Here is a 20,101-nt window from a genome sequence, read left to right as displayed (position 1 = left end):
GTCACTACACACACACCCTGGTTCGGTTCCAGTCTGTATCACAACCGACCATGATTTGGGAGTCCCATAGGGCGGCGGCACAATCGGCCCAGTGTCGTCCGGGTTTGGCTGGTGGAGGCAGTCATTGTAAATAAGAATTTGTTTGTAACTTACTTGCCTAGTTAAATAAAACGTAAAAACATGTTTTCGTACACTCAGCCAAACAAATCATTGGGTGAGCACCGCCTGCCCTCCAGGACACCCAGAACAACAGGGGTTGCAGGAAGGCCAATAAGAGAAGGAAGGAAGGCCAATACATTTTCCCTGCCCCCACTCCAATGGTCATTTATCATGTTACAGTTGTAAACATGTACAGTGTATTCAGACCCCTTGACTTTTTCCACATTTTGTTACGTTACAGCCTTATTCTAAAATGGATTAAATAAAAATCATTCATCTACACATAATACCCCATAATGACAAAGTGAAAAAAATGCCAAAGGTATTTACACAAGTGTTCAGACCCTTTGCTATGAGACTCGAAATTAATCTGTTGCATCCTGTTTCCATTGATCATCCTTGAGATGTTTCTTCAACTTGATTGGAGTCCACCTGTGGTAAATTCAATTGATTGGACATGATTTGGAAAGGTACACATCTGTCTATATAAGGTCCCACAGATGACAGTGCATGTCAGAGCAAAAACCAAGCCATGAGGTCAAAGGATTTTTTTGTAGAGCTCCGAGACAGGACTGTGTCGAGGCACAGATCTGGGGAAGGGTACCAAAAAAAATGTCTGCAGCATTGAAGGTCCCCAAGAACACAGTGGCCTCCATCATTCTTAAATGGAAGAAGTTTGGAACCACCAAGACTCTTCCTAGAGCTGACCAAACTGAACAATCGGGGGAGAAGGGCCTTGGTCAAGGAGGTTTACTGTCCCTGGGGCTGTGGAGGGTTTACTGTCCTGGGGCTGAGGGGTTGTATCTGAAGCAGGGCTGTGGAGGGTTTACTGTCCTGGGGCTGTGGAGGGTTTACTGTCCCTGGGGCTGTGGAGGGTTTACTGTCCCTGGGGCTGTGGAGGGTTTACTGTCCCTGGGGCTGTGGAGGGTTTACTGTCCCTGGGGCTGTGGAGGGTTTACTGTCCCTGGGGCTGTGGAGGGTTTACTGTCCCTGGGGCTGTGGAGGGTTTACTGTCCCTGGGGCTGTGGAGGGTTTACTGTCCCTGGGGCTGTGGAGGGTTTACTGTCCCTGGGGCTGTGGAGGGTTTACTGTCCCTGGGGCTGTGGAGGGTTTACTGTCCCTGGGGCTGTGGAGGGTTTACTGTCCCTGGGGCTGTGGAGGGTTTACTGTCCCTGGGGCTGTGGAGGGTTTACTGTCCCTGGGGCTGTGGAGGGTTTACTGTCCCTGGGGCTGTGGAGGGTTTACTGTCCCTGGGGCTGTGGAGGGTTTACTGTCCCTGGGGCTGTGGAGGGTTTACTGTCCCTGGGGCTGTGGAGGGTTTACTGTCCCTGGGGCTGTGGAGGGTTTACTGTCCCTGGGGCTGTGGAGGGTTTACTGTCCCTGGGGCTGTGGAGGGTTTACTGTCCTGGGGCTGTGGAGGGTTTGCTGTCCCTGGGGCTGTGGAGGGGTTACTGTCCCTGGGGCTGTGGAGGGGTTACTGTCCCTGGGGCTGTGGAGGGGTTACTGTCCCTGGGGCTGTGGAGGGGTTACTGTCCCTGGGGCTGTGGAGGGGTTACTGTCCCTGGGGCTGTGGAGGGGTTACTGTCCCTGGGGCTGTGGAGGGGTTACTGTCCCTGGGGCTGTGGAGGGGTTACTGTCCCTGGGGCTGTGGAGGGGTTACTGTCCCTGGGGCTGTGGAGGGGTTACTGTCCCTGGGGCTGTATCTGAAGCAGGGCTGTGGAGGGTTTACTGTCCTGGGGCTGAGGGGGGGTGTATCTGAAGCAGGACTGTGGAGGGTTTACTGTCCTGGGGCTGTGGAGGGTTTACTGTCCTGGGGCTGTGGAGGGTTTACTGTCCTGGGGCTGTGGAGGGTTTACTGTCCTGGGGCTGTGGAGGGTTTACTGTCCTGGGGCTGTGGAGGGTTTACTGTCCTGGGGCTGTGGAGGGTTTACTGTCCTGGGGCTGTGGAGGGTTTACTGTCCTGGGGCTGTGGAGGGATTACTGTCCTGGGGCTGTGGAGGGATTACTGTCCCTGGGGCTGTGGAGGGTTTACTGTCCTGGGGCTGTGGAGGGTTTACTGTCCCTGGGGCTGTGGAGGGTTTACTGTCCCTGGGGCTGTGGAGGGTTTACTGTCCTGGGGCTGTGGAGGGTTTACTGTCCTGGGGCTGTGGAGGGTTTACTGTCCTGGGGCTGTGGAGGGTTTACTGTCCTGGGGCTGTGGAGGGTTTACTGTCCTGGGGCTGTGGAGGGTTTACTGTCCTGGGGTTGTGGAGGGTTTACTGTCCTGGGGCTGTGGAGGGTTTACTGTCCTGGGGCTGTGGAGGGTTTACTGTCAATTTAATGTTCTGTACACTGTATTGTACACATTCCTAATAGTAAACTCAGTGCAGACATGAAGACAAATGTAAATTATAGAAGAGACAGGAGACATTTACCAGCTATTTCCCTTTAATTGACAGCTTTGTTTAATGGTGTGTCACAATAATGACACCTTAAAGTGAAATGTATCTATAAACACTGAATGAGACCTACCATTTGAAAGATAACTTTTTTTCTTTTTAAAAGAGTAAAAGGTTCTGCCTTCACAAAACTGAGGTAGAAAGAGACCCAAGGAAATACAGAACATATCAGTACATCATTTAAAATGTATTTGAACGACAAGAGTTGAAAAATGTTTGTGACCAAAAGGTACGACAAAGTGAAAACAGGACTTTACTGGCTTTCCACCCCCCATTAAAAAAAAAACCCAACTTGTTAATTTAAAAACACATTACATTTTACAAATCTTCTGGCGCAAAGAAAGAAAAAGGCACATTTTGAAACATGACATGAAAGTACTGTAGAATTGATCATGGCGTCACATAGATGTCCGTAACTATTTCTGCTTCCTTTCTTTTACGAGGCAAATAACGAGCAACGCCCCCGTTGCAACGAGCCCCCGTTGTAACGAGCCCCCGTTGCAACGAGCCCCCGTTGCAACGAGCCCCCGTTGCAACGAGCCCCCGTTGTAACGAGCCCCCGTTGCAACGAGCCCCCGTTGTAACGAGCCCCCGTTGCAACGAGCCCCCGTTGTAACGAGCCCCCGTTGTAACGAGCCCCCGTTGTAACGAGCCCCCGTTGTAACGAGCCCCCGTTGTAACGAGCCCCCGTTGTAACGAGCCCCCGTTGCAACGAGCCCCCGTTGTAACGAGCCCCCGTTGCAACGAGCCCCCGTTGCAACGAGCCCCCGTTGCAACGAGCCCCCGTTGTAACGAGCCCCCGTTGTAACGAGCCCCCGTTGCAACGAGCCCCCGTTGTAATGAGCCCCCGTTGCAACGAGCCCCCGTTGTAACGAGCCCCCGTTGTAACGAGCCCCCGTTGTAACGAGCCCCCGTTGTAACGAGCCCCCGTTGTAACGAGCCCCCGTTGTAACGAGCCCCCGTTGCAACGAGCCCCCGTTGTAACGAGCCCCCGTTGCAACGAGCCCCCGTTGCAACGAGCCCTTTTTTTTAATAAACATTAAACAAAAAAAACACTAAACTATCCACAAAGTAACAAAAGAAGAAATAATCACAGAGACTTTATAATAAACTGATTTGATTGTTGCATTGGGTTAGTTATACCGTTAAGTAAAGAGTTAACTAGTTTTGTTTCATGCAGTTATGACTTAAACCCCCCCCCCACACCACCCCAAAATGTCTCCTTCCATATTTCCTGGATTCTGTTTTGTACCTATTTAAAGAACCTAAAATGCACAACTTCGAAAGCTTTTGATTAATAAATGTGGCAATGCATGAACGAAACTGTGGTTAAGATTCCGGAAGACATTTCTAAGCAGCATTCGAACCAATTTACAAATCATTTGGGGGGGGAAAAAAAGTACAGGAACTACTTGGTTGGAGGGAACGTCAGCCCTGTTCCTGGTCATCTGCAAATCAGTCACATCTCAAAACGTCTGGATAAGTGAAATCACATAAGAGAGGAAAATCTTAACTTCCACAATGTCACATTGTCTCCTATTGGCATCGATGACTATGTGAGAATTTGAGTGGAAGTTAAGATTCGCCCCAAAAGATTGGTTAATTTATGCGGTGTGGCTGCATTGTGCAGGCAGTCTGGAACACAGCCGTTGACAGCAGAGAACTTCCCAGTTAGGACGGCATGGGCCTGACCCCTGAACCCTCTTCTACGTCCGCAGGGGGGTTGGCTGACTTGTGGAAAGAGGTTTCCTTGAAGATGAACCAGCAGTTACCACCCCATAATATCAGATTGAGGAATCCAAAGATCTGCCGTAAGGGAGGGGCAACAAAATCATGTTCGTTAGTCAGGAAGAGTTACATTTCCCCCCCCATTGAAGATGTTGCTACTATGCCTCATTATGAACCTTTCCCGTTGTGAGATTGAAAGAGGGTCCTACAAAAGAGGACTTCAAGTGAAGCAGGGTTCAATTCAATCAATTGAGGAAGTAAACTTTAAAAAAAAAGTTTCCTTGAATTGAAGGTGCAGATTATAACCAACCTACCACAGAGGAGTTGAGTCGCCCCATGTGAGGCACTGCTCCTGGTGTGCACTTGTTTCTGACGTCCTTGCAGGTGGAGATTAAGCCTACCAGGTTAGAGGGGCTGGTAGCCCACTTTACGTCAGTCAGGCCTTTACCCCAGGCAGAGGAGGACACCAGCCACAGGAAGGTGAAGGCTGCGGTCACCAGCAGGTCCTGTTGGAAGGATGGGAGACATGGTCAATACAAACTGTACAATACATTCAGGTTCAGGATGTTGGAACTTTAAAAAAGAAACCCAACTAAACGGTACCGTCAGAGAGTATTCACATCCCTTGATTTATTCCAAATGTTGTGTTACAACCTGAATTCAATAGATCTCACAATACCCCCAGAATGACAAAGTGAAAACATGTGGTAGAAATGTGAAAAAAAGAAAAATGGAAACAGAAAATGTCATTTACATATGTAATTATTTTATTTCAGTTTACAATTGTTTTTTTTCATGATTCATTTTATAGCCTACTGGCAATGCCCCCAAAATTTGTTCAGTATGGTTCTGCCTGACAAAATGTCTGAGGACTGGCCACTAGCCTACTATAAAACAGCCTTGCTCTAGAGGTGGTTTTAATAGCTGTAACAAACATGCCTGTTATACATACACTACAGGATACAAGGGGCGGCAGGTAACCTAGTGGTTAGAGCGTTGGACTCAGATCCAATCCCCGAGCTGACAAGGTCAAAATAAATCCTCTGAACAAGGCAGTTAACCCACTGTTCCTAGGCAGTCACTGAAAATAAATTTCTTAACTGACTTGCCTGGTTAAATAAATGTAAAATAAAAATGTCAAAAACACTTGTCAATCTCAAGAAACACCACCTACAGACGGGTGTGAATGACTTGATACTGACAGATTTGCTGCAATGAAAGATGGCTGATAGTATTATATTGTGTTGAGTATTACAGCCATATTTTAGTAATATACTGGTAGTATTTTATCAACATTTGTAGGAAGATGAAAACGAGACTCTAAAGAGTAAAATGGGCTACAGTCTCTTCTTTAACTGCACAATGTGTCGGTGTTTCAAATGAATTCGAAATCCGTGCTACAATTGCATATCCTTGAGTGGCCCAGCCAGAGCCCGGACTTGACCGCGAACAAAACATCTCTGGAGAGACCTGAAAATAGCTGTGCAGCAACACTTACAACCTGACGGAGCTTGAGAGAATCTGCAGAGAAGAACGAGAGAAACTCCCCAAATACAGCGGTGGCAAGCTTGTAGCGTCATACCCAAGAAGATTCGAGGCTGTAAATCGGTGCCAAAAGGTGCTTCAACAATGTACCGAGTAAAGGGTCTGAATACCTATGTAAATTTTAAATGTTTTAATACATTTGCTAAAATGTTAAAAAATTCTAAAATTGATTTGTCATTATGATTGATGAGAAAAAAAACTATTTAATCAATTTTAGACTAAAACTGAACAAAATGAAGATAAAGTAAGAGGTCTGAATACTCTCTCAAATGCACTGCATGTGACTTGTTAAGCACATTTTTACTCCTGAACTTATTTAGGCTTGCCATAACAAAAGGGGTTGAATACTTAGTCGCTTAAAACATTTCAGATTTAAATACATTTTTATTCATTTGTAAACATTTTGAAAAACATAATTCCACTTTGACATTATGGGGCATTGTGTGTAGAACAAAATTTAATCCATTTTCAATTAATGCTATAACAAAATGTGCAAAATGTAAGAGGTGTGACTACTTTTTGAAGGCAGTGTACGTAAACAGACCATAATAACCTCACTCTGTACCAGGTTAGTACTGCATTTCACAAAAATGTGTTATAAGGCTTATGATTTCCATTTTAATGCATCTGATTGTTTGGGACTTAAACTAGTGAAGGAGACCTGGGTTAAATACACAATGTCAAAGACTTGAAAGTATTTGATGTGCGCTTGATTTAGCTTGGTTCCAGAGGACCCCTCAGCCTTCCTCAGTTCCAGAGGACCCCTCAGCCTTCCTCAGTTCCAGAGGACCCCTCAGCCTTCCTCAGTTCCAGAGGACCCCTCAGCCTTCCTCAGTTCCAGAGGACCCCTCAGCCTTCCTCAGTTCCAGAGGGCCCCTCAGACTTCCTCAGTTCCAGAGGGCCCCTCAGACTTCCTCAGTTCCAGAGGGCCCCTCAGACTTCCTCAGTTCCAGAGGGCCCCTCAGACTTCCTCAGTTCCAGAGGGCCCCTCAGCCTTCCTCAGTTCCAGAGGGCCCCTCAGCCTTCCTCAGTTCCAGAGGACCCCTCAGCCTTCCTCAGTTCCAGAGGACCCCTCAGCCTTCCTCAGTTCCAGAGGACCCCTCAGCCTTCCTCAGTTCCAGAGGACCCCTCAGCCTTCCTCAGTTCCAGAGGACCCCTCAGCCTTCCTCAGTTCCAGAGGACCCCTCAGCCTTCCTCAGTTCCAGAGGACCCCTCAGCCTTCCTCAGTTCCAGAGGACCCCTCAGCCTTCCTCAGTTCCAGAGGACCCCTCAGCCTTCCTCAGTTCCAGAGGACCCCTCAGCCTTCCTCAGTTCCAGAGGACCCCTCAGCCTTCCTCAGTTCCAGAGGACCCCTCAGCCTTCCTCGGTTCCAGAGGACCCCTCAGCCTTCCTCGGTTCCAGAGGACCCCTCAGCCTTCCTCAGTTCCAGAGGACCCCTCAGCCTTCCTCAGTTCCAGGTCTTTATTGACACACCCGTTAATAGCGCTTTCTTGGATCTCATTTTAGACTCCACGGAGGTGGTGTTAGTCGAGGTGTGGTGTTACACTTCCTTGGAGTGAAACAAGGGTAGAACCCTTTTTTTTAATTGTATAAGAATCAATGTGTGATCCAGATTGTTTGCCGATATCAGGTGTCTTTAATTGCACTCGAGTCGTTTAGTGTGTTTCATGCCACTCTTAACAAAAACAGTCGAGTGAAAATAGTTCTAGGAGGATTTTGCACAACACCATCTCACCACCACCACAGAAAGCATAAACACTCATCAACACCATCTCACCACAGAGAGCATAAACACCATCTCACCACTACCACAGAGAGCATAAACACCATCTCACCACAGAGAGCATAAACACCATCTCACCACTACCACAGAGAGCATAAACACCATCTCACCACTACCACAGAGAGCATAAACACCATCTCACCACTACCACAGAGAGCATAAACACCATCTCACCACTACCACAGAGAGCATAAACACTCATCAACACCATCTCACCTCTACCACAGAGAGCATAAACACTCATCAACACCATCTCACCACTACCACAGAGAGCATAAACACCATCTCACCTCTAACCTCCAAACAAGCTTCAATGCCATACAACACTCCTTCCGTGGCCTCCAACTGCTCTTAAACGCTAGTAAAACCAAATGCATGCTTTTCAACCGATCGCTGCCTGCACCCGCATGCCCGACTAGCATCACCACCCTGGATGGTTCCGACCTGGAATATGTGGACATCTATAAGTACCTAGGTGTCTGGCTAGACTGCAAACTCTCCTTCCAGACTCATATCAAACATCTCCAATCGAAAATCAAATCAAGAGTCGGCTTTCTATTCCGCAACAAAGCCTCCTTCACTCACGCCGCCAAGCTTACCCTAGTAAAACTGACTATCCTACTGATCCTCGACTTCGGCGATGTCATCTACAAAATGGCTTCCAACACCCTACTCAGCATACTGGATGCAGTCTATCACAGTGCCATCCGTTTTGTCACTAAAGCACCTTATACCACCCACCACTGCGACTTGTATGCTCTAGTCGGCTGGCCCTCGCTACATATTCGTCGCCAGACCCACTGGCTCCAGGTCATCTACAAGTCCATGCTAGGTAAAGCTCCGCCTTACCTCAGTTCACTGGTCACGATGGCAACACCCATCCGTAGCACGCGCTCCAGCAGGTGTATCTCACTGATCATCCCTAAAGCCAACACCTCATTTGGCCGCATTTCGTTCCAGTACTCTGCTGCCTGTGACTGGAACGAATTGCAAAAATCTCCCTCACCAACTTCAAACATCAGCTATCTGAGCAGCTAACCGATCGCTGCAGCTGTACATAGTCTATTGGTAAATAGCCCACCCATTTTCACCTACCTCATCCCCATACTGTTTTTATTTATTTACTTTTCTGCTCTTTTGCACACCAATATCTCTACCTGTACATGACCATCTGATCATTTATCACTCGTGTTAATCTGCAAAATTGTAATTATTCACCTACCTCCTCATGCCTTTTGCACACAATGTATATAGACTCCCCCTTTTTTTCTACTGTGTTATTGACTTGTTAATTGTTTACTCCATGTGTAACTCTGTGTTGTCTGCTCACACTGCTATGCTTTATCTTGGCCAGGTCGCAGTTGCAAATGAGAACTTGTTCTCAACTAGCCTACCTGGTTAAATAAAGGTGTTCTCAACTAGCCTACCTGGTTAAATAAAGGTGTTCTCAACTAGCCTACCTGGTTAAATAAAGGTGTTCTCAACTAGCCTACCTGGTTAAATAAAGGTGAAATAAAATAAAAATAAAAATACCACAGAGAGCATAAACACTCATCAACACCATCTCACCACTACCACAGAGAGCATAAACACTCATCAACACCATCTCACCACTACCACAGAGAGCATAAACACTCATCAACACCATCTCACCACTACCACAGAGAGCATAAACACTCATCAACACCATCTCACCACTACCACAGAGAGCATAAACACTCATCAACACCATCTCACCACTACCACAGAGAGCATAAACACTCATCAACACCATCTCACCACTACCACAGAGAGCATAAACACTCATCAACACCATCTCACCACTACCACAGAGAGCATAAAGTTCACCATTCCAGTTTATTCACCTCAATGGGGCCAGGTTTACAGAATGTTTGCTTGTTCCCAAAGTCTCACACAGATTTCAAATGTCTTTAGCTACACACAACACAATCTCTCAAGCTCTTTAGTGTTCAAGGTCGTTCTATAGACGGGCTCAACACCTACCATCTTCAACTCACCACTACAACAACAACAACAAAGAAAGAGTATGAACAGAACAATTCCCAGTTAACTCACCACAATGGGGCCGCGGCTGGTCTGCCTGTAGACGTGCTGGTAGCCCAGGTAGATCACCAGGCTGGCGGTGCTGTAGAGGAAGGCAAACACCCCGATACAGACGTAGAACTCAGCTGAGGAGGAGTAGTCGCCGGTCAGATAGGTCTGGATAGTGCTGGAGTCGTTCTTACAGGAGGGGACAGTGTATGGGTGAGCCATGAGTCTGTAGGAGTAGAGTGAGATAAGGTTGTGTTCACAAGGGTCAAACACACACACACACTTCTCAGGTCAGTCATAGTCGTACATAAATGCATGTTTTTGTTTTATGTTCTGCTTACCTGAATGGGTAGTTAAAGTCAGCAGTGATTTCTTGGCTTCTGCTTCCCTGGCACAGCACGTTGATGCTCGTAGAGCCGGCATAACCCGACGTTGTAGCGAAGGCAAATATGGAGAAGACCTGCAGATAGACGAAGGCTCAAATAAGGACAGGACACAATCAAAATGAAAGAAGCAGTTGACACACGACGGGACATAACTGGAAATAACTTTGAGAAATTACGTTCAGTCCAAAAACCTACAGAACATATGACTATGTCACCCCGTGGTAACTATAACGGCAGTTTGCTTTACAGGTTTAAAGCAGTCTGAAGGCGTTGTGACAGGAGTTGATAGGTCAGGTAACGGATCAGATAGAACTACTGACAGAAAGTGGAGCAAGACTGGGTCATGGGCCTTCGAGTCATCGTGGATGAGTCACGCACACATACCAGAATGACATCCTTCCTCACAGGAAGTGATTTTCATCACTTGAATATAGAATGAAAAAAAAACAGCCTTAGGGAAATCAACTGTGGTTGTAGAACTGTAGTGACGGTCTGGGTTTGATACAAGGGTTAAATATGGTGGTTAGATTTATGTTTATTTAAACATTTATATTTGACCGCACCCCCCCCAAAAAAAAACATTTGGTTTTATGTTCAGTTTAAAAGTTATTTTAGTTTGTTTTGGAGTCAAACATAGTTTCAGTATATTTTGTTTTTGCAAACAGATTTGTAAAAAAAAAAAACATTTGGTTTTATGTTCAGTTTAAAAGTTATTTTAGTTTGTTTTGGAGTCAAACATAGTTTCAGTATATTTTGTTTTTGCAAACAGATTTGTAAAAAAAAAAAACATTTGGTTTTATGTTCAGTTTAAAAGTTATTTTAGTTTGTTTTGGAGTCAAACATAGTTTCAGTATATTTTGTTTTTGCAAACAGATTTGTAAAAAAAAAAAATCTCCATTTTTTTTGATTATGTGTTTTTCATTTGAGTTTTATAAGCTACTGGCAATGCCCCCAAATCTGCCTGACAAAATGACTGAGGACTAGCCACTAGCCTACTATAAAACAGCCTTGCTCTAGAGGTGGTTTTAATAGCTGTAACAAACATGCCTGTTATACATACACTACAGGATACAAGGGGCGGCAGGTAGCCTAGTGGTTAGAGCGTTGGACTCAGATCCAATCCCCGAGCTGACAAGGTCAAAATAAATCCTCTGTTGCCCCTGAACAAGGCAGTTAACCCACTGTTCCTAGGCAGTCACTGAAAATAAATTTCTTAGAGCGTTGGACTCAGATCCAATCCCCGAGCTGACAAGGCAAAAAATTAATAATAGCGTTTCAAAAGTTACTCGCTCTGAGACTTGGAGTAGTTATTCCCCTTGCTCTGCATGGGTAATGCTGCCTCGAGGGCGGCTGTTGTCGATGTGTTCCTGGTTCAAACCCAGGTAGGAGCGAGGAGAGGGACGGAAGCTATACTGTTACACTCATGTTCTGAGCAAGGAACTTAAACGTTAGCTTTCTTACATGGCACATATTGCACTTTTACTTTCTTCTCCAACACTTTGTTTTTGCATTATTTAAACCAAATTGAACATGTTTCATTATTTATTTGAGGCTAAATTGATTTTATTGATGTATTATATTAAGTTAAAATAAGTGTTAATTCAGTATTGCTGTAATTGTCCTTATTCGGTATAAGTGTTGAAAACTCATAAATCGGTCGACCTCTAACTGGTAGTATTTTATCAACATTACCAGCAAGATGAAAACGAGAATCTAAAGAGGTATGGTCTATAGTATTTTGTAACTGCACAATGTGTTCCCTGTCACAACTCAGGCAGGCAGTCATAACATGCTTCACAAAATACATTGTAACAATCTCATAATTGCAACAATGTTTACTGTTCAGTTGACTACAACGAAGTTCTTACAATATAGGTTCAGGACGCCTAAATGATTACATTGTACTTACATGATGAATATGTGAACTCTTACCATACCACCACTATGGGCATGTTCTGTACAGTGACAAGGTAGTTTCATTCAATTAGAAACCCATTCTGCTATACTAAGACCAGTGAAATGTAGGTTAAACTGACAACAGAGTGAAGAGCAGAAATAAGCAAATCGCAGCAATGAAGAACGCGAAGGGGTGGGGGATTTTCCCGCACAACACCAGCAACATGGTTTAAAGTCACTGGTTGCATAGGCCTAAATGATTTAGCTAAATAAAAACATATATTTGATACAGTTAATTCCTTCCCATCCTAGGCCACATAATAACTAAGCGAAATTCGACTCATCGATGTAACGTTACTTCACTTTCTAGGGAGTTTTTCCTAGCCACCGTGCTTCTACACCTGCATTGCTTGCTGTTTGGGGTTTTAGGCTGGGTTTCTGTACAGCACTTTGAGATATCAGCTGATGTACGAAGGGCTATATAAATACATTTGATTTGATTTCACATCAACAGCGTTGAGCCTAATCGAGGCTATTCTTTGGTTAGACCGAAAGCCGTATTTGTTTTTTAAATAAAAACTTCATATTATGTGACGTAAAAGCGCCAGTCCGTCCACACGTCTCGCCGCTCAACTCCGTCGGTGTAGAGTACATCTCCGGGTTGAGCTCTACTTGGTTACCTACATAATATCCTAATATGTAAATAAGAACAACAACAAAAATGACTTACCCATTCGAGCACTCTAATAAATGCCAAGGGCTCTTTCAAGGGCCCCAGGTCAGGAGCAAATCCTGAAGTCAGAATGTTCTTTTGATATTCAGGGGCGAAGAGGTAAACAACGTTTTTATTAGCTAAAACAAGGTGTTCGTTAGAGCTTCCGCATTCAACCACAACATGCATTGATTACCACACAATATGTTTGCGGAATAGAAGTAGGTTGAAAATTATATTTAGAAAACACATAAAAACGTATTTGACACGCTGTTGTTACCTGGGATATCCCGTCCATCGTACCACTATCCAAGTTTATTTCTCGGACAGTATTAAACACTTAGAAAATTACAAAATAATTTTCGAAATTTATGTCAAACTTTTTTGTGTGTGTGAAAAGCACTGCACACGTGATCACCGACGTTCTTAAAGTGACACGTTGTGAATGGATAGTCCGCCTTTCCGTCTTCAACTTCGTCTTCTTCTATGATATCATGGCGGTCCGCAAACAATCGTTTAAGTGCATACCGCCACCTACTGTGTGGAAAGTTCGATCAATCGCGATCTGCCCGATTCTGTATTACCATGAAAATACAACTCTAAACCAAATAAATCCCTGACTTCTGCCACACCCCTCTCCCCAACCAAAGTAAACTGTATCTAAATCATGCTGAAACACTCCACCCAGCATGTCAACAACCATTTCAACAATAACATCTGTTACCCCCCCCCCCCCCCCCCCCCCCCCCCCCCCCAATATATGTTTTGCCATCTCCACAATAACCGTCAACCTGGCAATTCTGCTTTCCACAACCCAAGTCGTATTTTCGTAATTTTTTAAACAAATATCAACAAACAAAAGAGGAATAGTCACATGCAAACAAGCATACATACACTATTTATATTGCCAGGAATCCTAAACAAACAAATCATAGTAATTAATAATACAAGTTTGAATTGCCTTTTCGTTTTAATTAAAGTCGTGCCATATTGTACCCCAGTTGTATTGATAGCCTTACTAATAAAAGCTATGAAGTCAACTTTATTCATTATCAAAAGTGTCCTTTGACACCACACATTCATAAACAAGATTTCTGAACAGGCAGGTACATCCATGTCAGCTCCATCAGTCTGACAGCAGGTCCACTTACTACAGATACATCCATGTCAGCTCCATCAGTAGGTCCACTTACTACAGATACATCCATGTCCGCTCCATCAGTAGGTCCACTTACTACAGGTACATCCATGTCAGCTCCATCAGTCTGACAGCAGGTCCACTTACTACAGATACATCCATGTCCGCTCCATCAGTCTGACAGCAGGTCCACTTACTACAGATACATCCATGTCAGCTCCATCAGTCTGACAGCAGGTCCACTTACTACAGATACATCCATGTCAGCTCCATCAGTCTGACAGCAGGTCCACTTACTACAGATACATCCATGTCAGCTCCATCAGTAGGTCCACTTACTACAGATACATCCATGTCAGCTCCATCAGTCTGACAGTAGGTCCACTTACTACAGGTACATCCATGTCAGCTCCATCAGTAGGTCCACTTACTACAGGTACATCCATGTCAGCTCCATCAGTAGGTCCACTTACTACAGGTACATCCATGTCAGCTCCATCAGTAGGTCTACTTACTACAGGTACATACATGTCAGCTCCATCAGTAGGTCTACTTACTACAGGTACATCCATGTCAGCTCCATCAGTAGGTCCACTTACTACAGGTACATCCATGTCAGCTCCATCAGTAGGTCCACTTACTACAGGTACATCCATGTCAGCTCCATCAGTAGGTCTACTTACTACAGGTACATACATGTCAGCTCCATCAGTAGGTCTACTTACTACAGGTACATCCATGTCAGCTCCATCAGTAGGTCCACTTACTACAGGTACATCCATGTCAGCTCCATCAGTAGGTCCACTTACTACAGGTACATCCATGTCAGCTCCATCAGTAGGTCCACTTACTACAGGTACATCCATGTCAGCTCCATCAGTAGGTCTACTTACTACAGGTACATCCATGTCATCTCCATCAGTAGGTCTACTTACTACAGGTACATCCATGTCAGCTCCATCAGTAGGTCCACTTACTACAGGTACATCCATGTCAGCTCCATCAGTAGGTCTACTTACTACAGGTACATCCATGTCAGCTCCATCAGTAGGTCCACTTACTACAGGTACATCCATGTCAGCTCCATCAGTAGGTCCACTTACTACAGGTACATCCATGTCAGCTCCATCAGTAGGTCCACTTACTACAGGTACATCCATGTCAGCTCCATCAGTAGGTCCACTTACTACAGGTACATCCATGTCAGCTACATCAGTCTGACAGTAGGTCCACTTACTACAGGTACATCCATGTCAGCTCCATCAGTAGGTCCACTTACTACAGGTACATCCATGTCAGCTCCATCAGTAGGTCCACTTACTACACGTACATCCATGTCAGCTCCATCAGTAGGTTCACTTACTACAGGTACATCCATGTCAGCTCCATCAGTAGGTCCACTTACTACAGGTACATCCATGTCAGCTCCATCAGTAGGTCTACTTACTACAGGTACATCCATGTCAGCTCCATCAGTCTGACAGCAGGTCTACTTACTACAGGTACATCCATGTCAGCTCCATCAGTAGGTCTACTTACTACAGATACATCCATGTCAGCTCCATCAGTAGGTCCACTTACTACAGGTACATCCATGTCAGCTCCATCAGTCTGACAGTAGGTCCACTTACTACAGATACATACATGTCAGCTCCATCAGTAGGTCTACTTACTACAGGTACATCCATGTCAGCTCCATCAGTAGGTCTACTTACTACAGGTACATCCATGTCAGCTCCATCAGTAGGTCCACTTACTACAGGTACATCCATGTCAGCTCCATCAGTAGGTCCACTTACTACAGGTACATCCATGTCAGCTCCATCAGTCTGACAGTAGGTCCACTTACTACAGGTACATCCATGTCAGCTCCATCAGTAGGTCCACTTACTACAGGTACATCCATGTCAGCTCCATCAGTAGGTCCACTTACTACACGTACATCCATGTCAGCTCCATCAGTAGGTCCACTTACTACAGGTACATCCATGTCAGCTCCATCAGTAGGTCTACTTACTACAGGTACATCCATGTCAGCTCCATCAGTCTGACAGCAGGTCTACTTACTACAGGTACATCCATGTCAGCTCCATCAGTAGGTCTACTTACTACAGATACATCCATGTCAGCTCCAACAGTAGGTCCACTTACTACAGGTACATCCATGTCAGCTCCATCAGTCTGACAGTAGGTCCACTTACTACAGATACATACATGTCAGCTCCATCAGTAGGTCTACTTACTACAGGTACATCCATGTCAGCTCCATCAGTAGGTCTACTTACTACAGGTACATCCATGTCAGCTCCATCAGTAGGTCCACTTACTACAGGTACATCCATGTCAGCTCCATCAGTAGGTCTACTTACTACAGGTACATCCATGTCAGCTCCATCAGCAGGTCCACTTACTACAGGTACATCCATGTCAGCTCCATCAGTCTGACAGCAGGTCCACTTACTACAGGTACATACATGTCAGCTCCATCAGTCTGACAGTAGGTCCACTTACTACAGATACATCCATCTCAGCTCCATCAGTCTGACAGCAGGTCTACTTACTACAGCTCCATCAGTCTGACAGTAGGTCTACTTACTACAGGTACATCCATGTCAGCTCCATCAGTAGGTCGACTTACTACAGGTACATCCATGCCAGCTCCATCAGTCTGACAGCAGGTCTACTTACTACAGATACATCCATGTCAGCTCCATCAGTCTGACAGCAGGGCCACTTACTACAGGTACATCCATGTCAGCTCCATCAGTCTGACAGCAGGTCCACTTACTACAGCTCCATCAGTCTGACAGCAGGGTCACTTGGGGCGGCAGGGTAGCCTAGTGGTTAGAGCGTTGGACTAGTAACTGGTTGTGAGTTCAAATCCCCGAGCTGACAAGGTACAAATCTGTCGTTCTGCCCCTGAACAGGCAGTTAACCCGCTGTTCCCAGGCCGTCATTGAAAATAAGAATGTGTTCTTAACTGACTTGCCTGGTTAAATAAAGGTAAAAAAAAAAAAAAAATTACTACAGAAACATACATGTCAGCTCCATCAGTCTGACAGCAGGGCCACTTACTACAGATACATCCATGTCCGCTCCATCAGTCTGCACTGTAGTTCTACCAATCTGTTTTATGGCCTCTGAGTATGATACATCATGACTGATCCTTTATCTCTGATCCTCTCTAGCCTCTCTCCGTACCTGTCATCCACCCAATGCTGCACTGTGTTCTCCCCCCTCAATTACAGCACTTAACCTTCACATTGCTTCCACATTCACCATAATCATTTTCTTTACACTGAGCAGCTAGTTAATACACCATACTGCATATGAAAAAAAATGTCCTAAAATTGAAACTAAGCATTTAATTTTTTTAAACTTATTTAACCTTCAAGAACAAATTCTTATTTACAATGACAGCCAACCCCAAGCTAGTTCTCTATTGGCCAGTCTGTCCAACCCCAGACGACGCTGGGCCAATTGTGCGGCTCCCTATGGGACTTCCAATCACGGCCGAGGGTGTGATACAGCCTGGAGTTGAACCAGGGACTGTAGTGACGCCGCGTGCGCTAAGATGCAGTGCCTTAGAACGCTGCGCCACCCGGGGAGCCCCGATCTGAACTTTTCCAGATAAGACTTTCTCAAACCTCAGCATCACTGATTAGCTTTCACTTCTTCAACTCTCTTTCCTACTGATCAACCTTTTCGGCCTCAATCACTCTGCCTCCCTTCACATGTTCTTTAATATCATCTGTGGACATAGATATTGGGACACCAGTGATGACTCCCCTCAATCTAGCATAAGCACCAGGGACATGGCTTTCAATCTTCTTCCCATTAAGCTTTTCCATTTAAAAAATCTTCTCTTCCTGAGCCTGGCTGCCACACAATATTAACAATCTACCATTTCCAATGAACCAAGCTAATTTCACTTCACCTACCTCTTTCTCTATGACATTAGTTAGTCTGATAGGGTGTGAGGCCCTGTGGTCTCATCAAACACTATCACCACTTTCCACTCCAACACATCACCACTCCTGCTTCCTACCTTGGCCCTCTTTATGCTTTCTTTATTAGACGCTCCACTGCTTTCTGTATCATGATCTCTCTTCTTCCTGTGTCTTTCTGTATCAGGATCTCTCTTCTTCCTGTGTCTTTCTGTATCATGATCTCTCTTCTTCCTGTGTCTTTCTGTATCATGATCTCTCTTCTTCCTGTGTCTTTCTGTATCATGATCTCTCTTCTTCCTGTGTCTTTCTGTATCATTATCTCTCTTCTTCCTGTGTCTTTCTGTATGATGATCTCTCTTCTTCCTGTGTCTTTCTGGATCATGATCTCTCTTCTTCCTGTGTCTTTCTGTATCATGATCTCTCTTCTTCCTGTGACTTTCTGTATCACGATCTCTCTTCTTCCTGTGTCTTTCTGTATCATGATCTCTCTTCTTCCTGTGTCTTTCTGTATCATGCTCTCTTCTTCCTGTGTCTTTCTGTATCATGATCTCTCTTCTTCCTGTGTCTTTCTGTATCATGATCTCTCTTCTTCCTGTGTCTTTCTGTATCACGATCTCTCTTCTTCCTGTGTCTTTCTGTATCATGATCTCTCTTCTTCCTGTGTCTTTCTGTATCACGATCTCTCTTCTTCCTGTGTCTTTCTGTATCATGATCTCTCTTCTTCCTGTGTCTTTCTGTATCACGATCTCTCTTCTTCCTGTGTCTTTCTGTATCATGATCTCTCTTCTTCCAAGTCACCTTTCTAAGTCACCATTCTAAGTCTACTTTCTAAGTCACCATTCTAAGTCACCATTCTAAGTCACCATTCTAAGTCACCAGTCTAAGTCACCATTCTAAGTCACCTTCAGATTTGTGGGCGTGATAGTATGGTATCAAAAATCAACAGTCTAAAATAATGTGTAAATGGGTGGGGTTTGGGTGGATACTAGGTTGTCACATCAGCTGGCTAGAGTTGTCACTATCATGGTAGTGTGAATGTCTTCTCCTCCTTTCCTTACTCCCATCCTATCAGTGCAGGGACTTGTTGTTGTGGAGATATTCCTGCAGTGGAATGACTCAGCATTCTGGAACTCTGGAAGGCTCTAGAATGTCTTCTCCTCCTTTCCTTACTCCCATCCTATCAGTGCAGGGACTTGTTGTTGTGGAGATATTCCTGCAGTGGAATGACTCAGCATTCTGGAACTCTGGAAGGCTCTAGAATGTCTTCTCCTCCTTTCCTTACTCCCATCCTATCAGTGCAGGGACTTGTTGTTGTGGAGATATTCCTGCAGTGGAATGACTCAACATTCTGGAACTCTGGAAGGCTCTAGAATGTCTTTCATCATTCTCAATGTTCCAACGCCAGGGAAGTAGGCTAGGTGTCGTTGAAGGTCCTGTGGTCGTGATGGCCACTGATTTTTAAAACCGTCTGGCCGGCAAGAGACTCTCTCCAGGCAGTCTTTTTTCTCCAACACCACATGATCTCCGGTCATGGGTTCCCCCAATCCCCTTGGCACTAGGGCTCTCCCATCACATGAATACATTTAACATCTTATCGGGAAACAAAATCGGTTTCTGACTCACTCCTTCTCATAAAATGAATTAAATCTAATCTGAGGTTGTGTACAGCAAACAAATAACACATTATGTGAGTTAATTCAGGAACAGAACAGAGAGCATAGTACGGTCATTTAGGCAGGGTTGAATTGTTGACCTGAATGACCCACCCGTCAGCACCTCCATCAATGTAGCCTATGGAATTCTGTAAGTAACAGGCGGATGGGTGGGCGGACCAGAGAGCAGACAGACAAAGTGTGGGGTCACTTAGAAATGTCCTTGTTTTTGAAAGAAAAGCAACAACAAAAAATGTCCAGTAAAATAACATTGAAATAATCAGAACTACAGTGTAGACATTGTTAATGTTGTAAATGACTATTGTAGCTGGAAACGGCAGATTTTTTTAATGGAATATCTACATAGGCGTACAGAGGCCCATTATCAGCAACATCACTCCTGTGTTCCAATGGCACGTTGTGTTAGCTAATCCAAGTTCATCATTTTAAAAGGCCAATTGATGGTTAGAAAACCCTTTTGCAATTATGTTAGCACAGCTTAAAACTGTTGTACTGATTAAAGAAGCAATAAAACTGGCCTTCTTAAGACTAGTTGAATATCTTGAGCATCAGCATTTGTGGGTTCGATTACAGGCTCAAAATGTCCAGAAAAAAACAACTTTCTTCTGTCCCATGTCTGTGTTCTTTTTTTAATTTTTATA

The 20,101-nt window shown here is 44.8% G+C and overlaps 1 protein-coding gene across 1 annotated transcript; it reads right to left on the bottom strand.

Annotated features, from left to right (window-relative positions):
- Positions 1 to 2,568: 2,568 nt before the first annotated feature.
- On the bottom strand, positions 2,569 to 13,137 carry LOC109875717 (synaptophysin-like protein 2). The gene is made up of 6 exons (XM_020468138.2): positions 12,980 to 13,137; positions 12,718 to 12,795; positions 10,047 to 10,165; positions 9,730 to 9,931; positions 4,640 to 4,831; positions 2,569 to 4,403 (listed from the first exon to the last, which is right to left on the bottom strand). The coding sequence occupies exons 1-6, from the start codon at positions 12,995 to 12,997 to the stop codon at positions 4,269 to 4,271; spliced, it is 744 nt and encodes a 247-aa protein (XP_020323727.1). The 5' UTR covers positions 12,998 to 13,137; the 3' UTR covers positions 2,569 to 4,268.
- Between the last annotated feature and the right edge of the window lie 6,964 nt (positions 13,138 to 20,101).

Source organism: Oncorhynchus kisutch, linkage group LG24 (genome assembly GCF_002021735.2).
Source record: "Oncorhynchus kisutch isolate 150728-3 linkage group LG24, Okis_V2, whole genome shotgun sequence".
Classification (NCBI taxonomy): domain Eukaryota; kingdom Metazoa; phylum Chordata; class Actinopteri; order Salmoniformes; family Salmonidae; genus Oncorhynchus; species Oncorhynchus kisutch.
Note: the sequence above shows the minus strand (reverse complement) of the source record. Positions and strands in the feature narration are given on the sequence as shown.

Bases quoted from the DNA above. Each gene is read 5' to 3' on its own strand.
- LOC109875717 (XM_020468138.2), bottom strand. The intron at 9,932-10,046 runs GTAAGCAGAACA...CTACTCCTACAG, and splicing joins GACTTTAACTACCCATTCAG to ACTCATGGCTCACCCATACA. The intron at 4,404-4,639 runs GTAGGTTGGTTA...CCCTTACGGCAG, and splicing joins GGCGACTCAACTCCTCTGTG to ATCTTTGGATTCCTCAATCT.